At 43.2% G+C, this 9,983-nt stretch overlaps 1 protein-coding gene across 3 annotated transcripts in view; it reads right to left on the bottom strand.

Annotated features, from left to right (window-relative positions):
* Nucleotides 1–721: 721 nt before the first annotated feature.
* Nucleotides 722–9,983, bottom strand: part of Nbea (neurobeachin) — a 547,801-nt gene continuing 538,539 nt past the window's right edge. For all 3 annotated transcript variants that reach the window (XM_059265100.1, XM_059265102.1, XM_059265101.1), the window contains 4 exons: nt 8,137–8,238; nt 6,217–6,413; nt 4,358–4,509; nt 722–2,521 (listed from right to left, as the gene is read on the bottom strand). In XM_059265100.1, the coding sequence (XP_059121083.1) occupies nt 2,431–2,521; nt 4,358–4,509; nt 6,217–6,413; nt 8,137–8,238 (542 nt within the window). In that variant the 3' untranslated portion in view covers nt 722–2,430. The remainder of the gene's footprint in view (nt 2,522–4,357; nt 4,510–6,216; nt 6,414–8,136; nt 8,239–9,983) is intronic.

The raw sequence follows: 9,983 nt of genomic DNA, 5'->3' as shown, positions 1-9,983 counted from the left end.
AGCCTCCAGATGATTTTCTTAAGCTCAACAACCCTCTTCCCAAGACCTTACCTGAAGAATGCTGAGCAGGGTACGATGGAGAGGAGGTCAGATTAGAGACCAGCCCCAAATAGCAGGCTTCGTGGAGTGCAGCTGATGGTGCTGGAAAGGAGAGTGCAGTTTCCAGATCTTTTCAGCAGGTATTTAGTGACTGACTTGCTGGAATAATTGACAGTTACCATGTGGGTTGGGCTGAAGGAGCTCGGAAGCTTGTGGCACCTGACAAGTTTATGGCTTTGGAGCAGGAGGCAAAGAGGGCCAGTCCTTCTTGGGGTTCCATTGCCCCTGTCCTTCCCATTACAGTAATGCAGACGGCAGCTTGACCTGCCCATCACCCACCTTGCTGTGGCCAGCAGCTGCTCAGCTCCTCCAGACCTCAGTCCCTGCCCGAGTTACTTGGGCTTGATGAACTCTACTAAGTGTGGGTATGTTTTTCAGATAAAAATGTCATTGTCTGATAATACTCACTAAAAAGGTATTTCCTTTATCACTTGGTTCCTGTCCCTGCGGACCCCATTGGCCACATTCTTGGCAATGGACGAGATGACCGCTGGCTTTATTAGGGCTCCATTCATGGTTTTGCATGTGAGGCCCTCACAGGAGGCAATGCTGAGTTTTCAACTTCAGGGGCCAGTGTAAGGAATGTGTGTCACTGAGGTATCCAGTGACATGTGAAGCAATCTGAATTCTTTGCATATTTTATTTTTCTTTTTTTGATTTCCAACTCACACACATCTGGCATATTTTACATCTTTGCAATAAAACATGGTTACAATAGCTTAAGGAATTTATATATCCAAAATATTTCACCATGATCTCAAGATGAAATGACCTTGTCTTCCAGATGTTCAGTGCCTTCCCAATTCTAAGCTACAAACTCAATTTATATTGCTCACAGCCTGGTGATGAATAACGTAATCAGTACACTGATTCCCCATAATTTCAGAATTTCATAAATACAAACAACAATGAAGAAGGAATAATTCAGTGCTAAAACTTTCTAGTACAAGGTGGATGACAAATAAGTACTCACAGCAATAAATAATGATATGTGTCTGGTGCAAAGTGCCAATACAAAGAACCCATTTTCCTGTTTTATCTTTTGAAATAAATGACTGCAAGTGAGTGAAATTCTGAGAAAATTACATTCCTGTAACATGCCTCATAGCCCTACCGACACGATATGTACATCTATGACAATACAGTCACCAAATATACAAAGAAGAAACATGAAGAAAATGTATAGACCCCTGGGTGATGGCTGGATCGGGACAATGGATGGAAAAATCATTTGAGAGCCATCCTTTTATACTGTAAAAGATGAAGTGCCTTAGGCTAGGAATGTGGCTTTAGGTGAGAATCTCACAAGGAACGAAGGGATAAGTTCAGTTATTGTTGTAATAAAGTCGGACTCATTATTAAACTAAGCTATTTGAGAACCAAGGGGGAGGAAATGTTAGCATCCTCATCCTCCCCGGACACGGAGATGGAGCCAGTGGGCTGACACCAGGAGAGCGATGTCCAGGTGCTGGGAAGGTGATGCAATGGGACTAATGATCATGACTCCCACTCCACACAGTAGAAACCAGGCCCTCATCCCCAGGCTCCCTTTCTGCTGCACCTTCAGGTCCTAAAGGGCAGGGCTGAATTTTCTTTGTATAAACTACCAACAATGGAAAATAATGGCTTAGTATCCAAATGCTATATGAGCAAACTTCACTTAGAAGGGATGAATTTAGAATAAAAAGTGCAAATCATATTTTTGTGAAAATGTTAAAATTGCTGATTGAGCCCAAATTCAACCCTTTTGAACAAGCTGTGTCCTTTCCATTTCCTATCTTGAATGCACCAGTTCCATCAAAAGGTGGGGAGTAGGGAGCATGCAGGTTGTTAACTCCACAGTAAATTAACAAAGGCTGCTCTTTCTTTATACAAGGTTTCACTTTTACAAAAGTATCCCTTTAAATAAGATGCATATGATGTACAAAGTATCAAACGTGGGTTTTGTTTTTCTCAGCTTGAAAAGAGGCTGGAAATGGGATGCAGGTTAGGTTCAAAGCTTAGACCTTGTAACAACTGGACACAAGGTTCCTCAGAATTGTCAAAAGTCTCTTGTGAGGCTTCCTACAACCTTTCTCAATAAACGACAATATATGAAATAATTACCAAAACGTCTCCTAATTCAGATAATTTACATGATATGAGCTTGCTTGACAGCAGCTGGTGTTCAGTCCTGGAAAAACAGGGTGAAATGGCTCCTGACTATGATGTTCGGCGACTGCTAGGTGGGATGGATGTACAAACAGCCGATGGGACGATGTTCCCACCAGAGAGACTGCCTTTCCACAGAGCACTGTGCTCTCACTTGAACGTGGCTTCTGCAGCTTCTCTTCAGTACCTGTTCTGATGCTCATAATGCCACCGATTAAAATCTATATTAAAAGCTACAATGCTGCCGGAAGCCATGCCGGTGATCAGAGTCCTGTAAAAGCAGAGATGGATGTGAAGAGAGACAGGAAAACAGTATCCACTTTCCACTTTATGCTGGACACAGGCCTTATCTCACAAGTCCCCAAGTCTTAACTGTGCACACTGAGACAGGTCTAGCATTTCTTGTTGATTCTGCCAAGGGCTGCTCAGCTAGTGGAGAGTCCTGCGGGAGAGCATTAGTCAAGCCCACAAAACCACACATTCTGGTGACCTGGGCTCCACTGCCTCTCAGCTGTTGTATTTATGGTCTACCCACATCCTCCTCTGGGACGAGCCTGGGCTTTTCTGTGGAATTCTGGCCTTTATTTTTTAGTGTCCTTTTAACTATTCCATCTCTTACCTACTCGCTATATACCCTGGATATGGGTGGTGGGTATACGAACCACAAGTCTTCCTGAAACCTCAGGTACCAATTTTGTTTTGTCTCCTGGACAGCTTAGCCACTGTATAGCTTAGTACACAGCAAGTAGTATCATAAAACCTCCAGACTTAGCGCATCCATCCTGAGTCATTGCAGTCACCATGTAGGTGAGATCATCTCTGCCCCTCTTGCTTGTGCCTTCTAACCAATCAGAGGCTCCTTTCTCTGGGATAGCTCACTACCATTGACTGAGTTCAAGTCTCATGACATTCTGTCTTGATGGAGCAGTGTGCTCAGCTGTTAATCCAGACCATCATCAGACCGATGTGTCTTGTACCTACTTCCCCAATATGTGTATATCAATTATACTTTCTGTGCGAGAACTGTCCCAATGCAGCACTGCTTTGCACAGAACACATAAGCAAATTTAAGAATGAGATTAAAATGGAAATAGGGAAGTAGTTGGCACCTTTCCTACACTACTATGGCTCTGCAGGTGTTCAATGACGCCCACTCTGACCCAGCCTGACAAATGGCTCCTCCTCAGCTGCTCACATGGCCAATCATCTCATCTCCTCCCAGGATCTGGTCCTGCTCCCCTGCCATGCAATTAGATTAGGATCATGCAATGGGTCACCTTGTTATGTCCCCTTAGCACTTGGCAGGATATTTCAGCTAAAATACTGGTAACAGATATTTGCAGAAAGCATTTGAATGAATTGAAAGACAAATATTTAATCTACCTGAGAAGACATTTAAAACACATTAAAAAAAAAAAAACTTGTGCACACACAAATAATTAGGAAGTAAGCCACATCTATTTACTGGTTTACTCCAATGGTAACCATAAGCTTTCCTTAAAAACTTTTATTCCTCAGGCTGCATCAACTCACGTCTTTTTCTTTCGTGTGTGTGTGTGTGTGTGTGTGTGTGTGTGTGTGTGTGTGTGTGTGTGTAGGCTAGAAAACTACTTTGGCTTCATGCCTCAGACACTCTATTATTCTTGAGATGAGGTCTCTGTCCTGGAGCCCATGGACTAGGCTAGGCTGGTTCAGAAGCCCCAGGGATCATCATGTCCCATCTCTTCAGGGCTGAGATTATGAGTGTGCACACCATGCCTAGCTTCTTTATGTGGGCTCTGAGGTTTGAATTGAGTGCTCATACTTACATAGCAACCAGTTTACTGACTGGACTTGCATACTGTTCTTCTTGAGTCCTTTGTACCATTCTACTATACTGTAAAAATGTTTTGTTACATTTATTTTATGTGTTAATACTTAAAATATTTCAAAGCCAATATTCTTCCAAGAAACCTTTCCTATAGTAGAAAAGCTGGGCCTTCCTTGGGTTCTTACTCATCTCCAGTTTGCCCTTTCTCTGTTTCTCTTTCCTTAATCTGGGTAGTAGGAGGAGAATGCCAAGCTAACGGCCTGTTCCCATGATCACACTGCCCTTGACATGGCTTACCTTTGGTCATGGGATAAGTCCATTGCTCTAATGCCAGCATCACATCCAGGGTAAATGTACAGCTGCTTGAAGTCACAGGCCTGCCAGACCTCCACCACACCATTGTCCCCTCCAGTCACCAAGTTCTGTCCATCGCTGCTCAGGAGAATAGCCTTCAGAACAAAAGGCCGATAACAACGATCTCTTCATTTGTTTTGTGTCAACGATCATGACTAAGCAGCAATTAGCTGAACAGTCAAGCATTTGCCCTAGTGTATGCAAGCTTAACCAACCAACCAAACAGCCACCAATACCCAACCAACTACTAGCCAACCACCATCCACCCACCAACCAAACAAGCACCAGGTAACCAACTATGAAACAACCAACCAACCACCAACTAGCCACCAAATAACCAGGCATCAACTTACCAATCAACATCCAACTACTAATCACCCAACTACCAATCAATCACCTACCAACCACTAACCAATCATCAAACAATCATCCACCAACCACCAGCCAACCAACTAACCATATCATCCACCAATCACAAATGAACCAACAACCAGCCACTCAATAATCAACCACCCACCTACCAAGAAACCAACAGACCACTAACCAACTACCTGGAAAGCACTGTCAATCTCCTTAACATTATCTCCTTATTTAACCAGCTGTCCAAGTTTCCTAGATCCAATCCACAGAACTTTCAATATGGAATCTATCAAAGTTTTGTTTTTTTAAAAGACTTATTAAAGCCAATTGAAACAATAAATTTAAGGGGCTAGAGAGATGACTTAGTGGTTAAGAGTATTTCCGGCTGTTCTAGAGGACACAAGTTTTGTTCCCAGCACCCATGGCTCACAATCACCTGGAACTCAAGATCCAGGGGATCTGATGCCTTCTTCATTCCTCTGAATTCAAGTGTGCACACTCCCTGCTCCCCAAATATAGCATAAATAAAATAAAAATCTTTAAAGCTAATTTGGTTATAGAATTATGAAAGTCATAATGAGAATATTGCCAAACTAATCTAGGAAGATTAGAGAGAACTTTGTGCGAAGTTCTCAATCTGTGAGAACACTCCATTTTGTAAAATCTGAGTGTAAATAATGGAGACAGCATAAAGAACAGACATATTTCACAATAGTTTTTAGCACCGAGGCACCAGCCACTGTCCTTCATTTGTAAATGAGGGCAACAGTCAGGGTTCTCAGGACAGGCTTCTTTGTCCACATGTCCTGATCATTCTCTGTCAACTTGGCAGAACCCTAGACATATCTGGGAGGGACAAATCTTAATTGAAAAAAGTGCCTCCATAAGATTGGGCTGTAGGCAAGCTTGTAGGGTATTTTTTTAAATTAGTGATTGAGGTGGGAGGGCCCTGCCCAGGGGTGTCCTAACTTGTAGAAGAAAGGAGGCTGAGCAAGCCATGAGGAACAAGCCAGTAAGCAGTGTTCCTCCTTGGTCTCGGCTTTAGTTCCTGCTTCTAGGTTCCTGCCTTGAGTTCCTGATTTCCCTTCATGATGAACTGTGATCAAGCTGAAGTAAACCCTTTCCTCTCCAAGTTTCTTTTGAGCATGGTGTTTTATCACAGCAATAGAAACTCTAACTAGGACACCATGGGAACATAGAGCCAAGACCATTGTTGGTGAAGGGGCAAATAACTGTGGTCTCTAGAGTCTACTTATTGAGCTGCTTATTCAGTAATGAGGAATCTTGGGTTTGTTCAAAGCATTCATCAACATGAGTTTGCATGCTTTCAAACCCAGCATGTGTTTAAGTGGATGCTGGGGAAGCTCTGCACCAAGCCATTTTTATGTCAAGTAAGTTTGACTCCCATGGCTTCTTGCTGCTCAACACTGATGTGTACTTACCCGAGTGGAATCATTGATTTCCATTTGAGCCAAAAGTTTTCCATTGATGCTGAAGTTGCTAAACCGCCCTCGCTCATAGTAAATGATGCAGTGGCCTTCACTGGATACAGAAATTAGGCGTGGGAACAAGCAGTTTTCTGGTCCTTCTAGGGCTCTCAGTAGGTCTCCAGTGATGGTATGAACAAGGCAAGGGCCCTCTGCAGTGAGGAACACAGATTCCAGGCTAATTAGAGAGACTACCAGGGCCACCAACCCAAAACCACACCGGAGTGGGCACTGGGGTTTGTTAAAGGAGATGAAGACAACAGAGGTGTGCTGTGGCTGTAACACTATGCACATACACATGCATGCATACACACCCACCTACACTCACACACACAAACACACACAGTGATGCGGCACCCACAGTGCTCTAAAGTTTAAATCTCTTCCCCTACCTCCAGTAACAGTCATCACAACCAGCTTTAGTTCCCAAGTCAAGTGAGCAAAGAGTATGCCCAAGAAGTTTGAGCTACTGTGTTTTTAGAAGGTTCTCATTAAAAAAATGATCAGAACTGTTGCTAAATTTCTCCAGTTGCATCAGATTTCAGCATCACAGTATAGACATGTCACTGCCAAGCAAGCTTTGCCTTTGTAGTTTATATGTAAGACGTAAATGTGTAATTAAGAAGTTAATCAATTAATTCAGACTACAGAAATTTTTTTTTTTTTTTTGCCTTTTAATATTAACAGTGGGGCAAAAGTGTAAAGGGTTCAGAGAAAGGCTTATCTTATTTCAGGGCAATTTTATGGCCTTGGAAAATATATTAAGAAAATATATTCAGTTTCTACTGACCTAATCATGGAAACAAATGCTGTAACTTCATACTATATGCCTGCCTCTTTGCTCACTCAGAAACCAAAGCCTGCAAAAACTGTGGTTACATTTTTATTGGTCAACTGATTTGAATAGCCACATTTTTGCACACAAAAAAAGGTGTCAATATCAAACTATACTTAATCTCTCCCCTGACTAAAAGGGGGAGGGCTATGGAGACTTGTGGGAAAGAACCGATCTCTCTGCTGTCACCACTTGCAGGAAAGAAGCTTTTTGCTCGCACCTGCAGAGCTAGGCTCACTTGTTCTGAAATACAAAGCAAATGGTCTCTTTTTCTCAGACTGCTCATACTCCATAATGCTGCCCAACAATCTCTGACAACAATGTCTGGTCATCTGGAGTCTTAGACCTTGACAAAAATGAAAAATAAAACAGCAACCTACCCCCTACCTCCCCACAAAAAACTTTCCAGGAATCCCACTAAAAATAATAATGCTAAGCCCTTCCATCTCTTGTGCTCTAGGCCTCTGCTCAGCTCTGGCCAGCCTCCTACACTCGGGCCCTTATGGTCTTTCTGCCTTGACAGTTCCCATTGAGGCCTGTAATCCCTGTCAGAAGAGCCCAGAAGAGCCACCCTGTCAGAACAGCCTCTTCAGGTGACAATTCTTCTACAAAGGAAATGAAGCAGTCTGTCTCCTTTCCCTCTCTCCCTGCACAGTCAGCTTTGCAGAGAAAGGACCTATAGAGGAAGTGGAGGTCCTAAGGCCAGACTAGTGAGTAACTTGATCCCAGTTCCTAGTGCATTAGTGGTATGCATCCTTTGCCTTTTAAATGCCCCCTTTTCACAGATGCATTATGTGGACTCATTGCAAATTTAATTTACCAGTGTCTGGGTAAGAACGCCAGTGACCACATTGTAAACTTTTAACCACATTTTATGTCAATGTTGGTAAATAAATACTAAACTTTGATAAAACTAAGCAACTGCAGAGAACCCAGATGCTACATCTGTGTTGAATCTCTGGAAGAAATCAACAAGAGTCACAGTTAGCTAGAAAATGCTCACTGCTTAGAGACAGAACATGAAAGAAATGGCTTCTGACCTTTAGCACCACTGATAACGAGTCCGAGTTCCGCACAGACGGAGACACAGACAACTTCATGGTCATGGCCTGTGAGGACAGCTCTGGGCGCAGGATAGTCACCTACAAAGAAACAGCAACAGGGCATCACTGGAGACCAGTGCAGACACGATGAGGCACTTAAAAAAGAGTCACCAACGATGAGGAAGGACATTTACTAAAGTGATGGCCAGAGCCACTCACTTTACCTTCTGCCTGTCCCTCACGTGTGATATGGCATAACTACTGTCCCTGCTACAGGGCGGTTGGGACAGCAGGGAAATTAATCCATGTGCATGCTCAGAGGTGTCAGTGGTTATCCTCTCAAACATATGTGGGATCATGTAGTCATGGCAACATCGTGTGAGGTCAAGTCATCTCACTGTCTCTAGTTCCAGCTTAAATCTGAACATGGGAGACACAGAGCACTGGGCAACAATAAATGGTTCCTGAAGGCACAGTGACCAAAAAGTAACTCAAAATCCAATGACAATGTGCATGTGGCGTTTCTGGAAGCTGGCAGCTCACCTCACTGTGGGTATGGTTCTGAACACGTGTTCCTGTAGTCTGTGCCACACAACACTAACTTCCTGCAGCACCTGACTCAGGTTCCAGACAACCACAGGTTAGGGACTATAGTTCTTTGGGCACACATACGTTTTTCAGCTATTCTAGACACATGATGGTTCCGTCCAGTCCCTGTTCCTACTGTCATCTTCCACATGTGTCAACTTAATACACATCTAGACTGGACTGCATCAGACAATGTGATCTTGAAAGTTGTTGTCACGACTTCTATTAGAATACACTAAGTAAACTCCGAGTTGGGAGTAAGACAGAATTTCCAACCATTTTGAAAGGGACTACACATGCTCCTGCCATCTAGTAATATGGATTTATATAAAGTGGTATTCTCAGCATTCTCAACTATAAAGTCAGAAGTCCATGGACTATGAAAAATGTACACAATGTTCTACATCTTTCCAGTGTCCAGTGTTCAATCAAGAGTTAATTCTTCGTGTTAAAATGAAGACATCATCTCAATGAAACTTTGCTTTCTCCTTTAATAAATGATGAAACTAAAAGTATACCAAAGAATTGTTTTAATACAAATGTCTATGATTTATTATGGGTGTTTGATTTGTACACCTCTTTCTACACCTGTATAATTATGGTTGTATAAAAATGTCATGGGTGCAAAGGGGTCATGAGTGGAGAAGGTTTAAGAAACTCCGCCGGGCTGTGGTGGCACATGCCTTTAATCCCAGCACTCGGGAGGCAGAGCCAGGCGGATCTCTGTGAGTTCGAGGCCAGCCTGGGCTACCAAGTGAGTTCCAGGAAAGGCGCAAAGCTACACGGAGAAACCCTGTCTTGGAAAAAAAAAAAAGAAAAAAAAAGAAACTCCCCAGTTCCACACAGTCTGTCGCACAAGGCTCTGTAGGGCTACTCAGCCCCTTCCTGAGTGCCTCCTATATCAGGGGCTACTATATCAGGGGCTAGATTTGAGTGGGAGCTTCCATGTCTGAATCTCATGCTCTCATACTCACTTAAAAACAGCTCCTAAGTCTGCACCCAGACAGGCAGAGGTGAGCGGAAGCAGGAGGGGGTATGGGCAAAATTGCAAAGGAAAGATAAGTATCTCAATTTTCCCCTTCTTAGGAACAAAACTAGCTAGGAAGTCGGGCTGAGTCATCTCCCATTGGTGCCCTACCTCTGAATACAGTCCCCAGTTGCCTGGCTGCCTTCTACCGGTGAGGAGCTGAGGACAGCAATGTTAACTACAGCTTATAATACCCCATTTCTAGGAACAACACACTTACTCAAATCTT

This window comes from Peromyscus eremicus, chromosome 6, assembly GCF_949786415.1.
Source record: "Peromyscus eremicus chromosome 6, PerEre_H2_v1, whole genome shotgun sequence".
Classification (NCBI taxonomy): Eukaryota; Metazoa; Chordata; class Mammalia; order Rodentia; family Cricetidae; genus Peromyscus; species Peromyscus eremicus.
The sequence above is the reverse complement of the archived record's forward strand: the minus strand, read 5'-3'. Positions and strand labels throughout refer to the sequence as shown.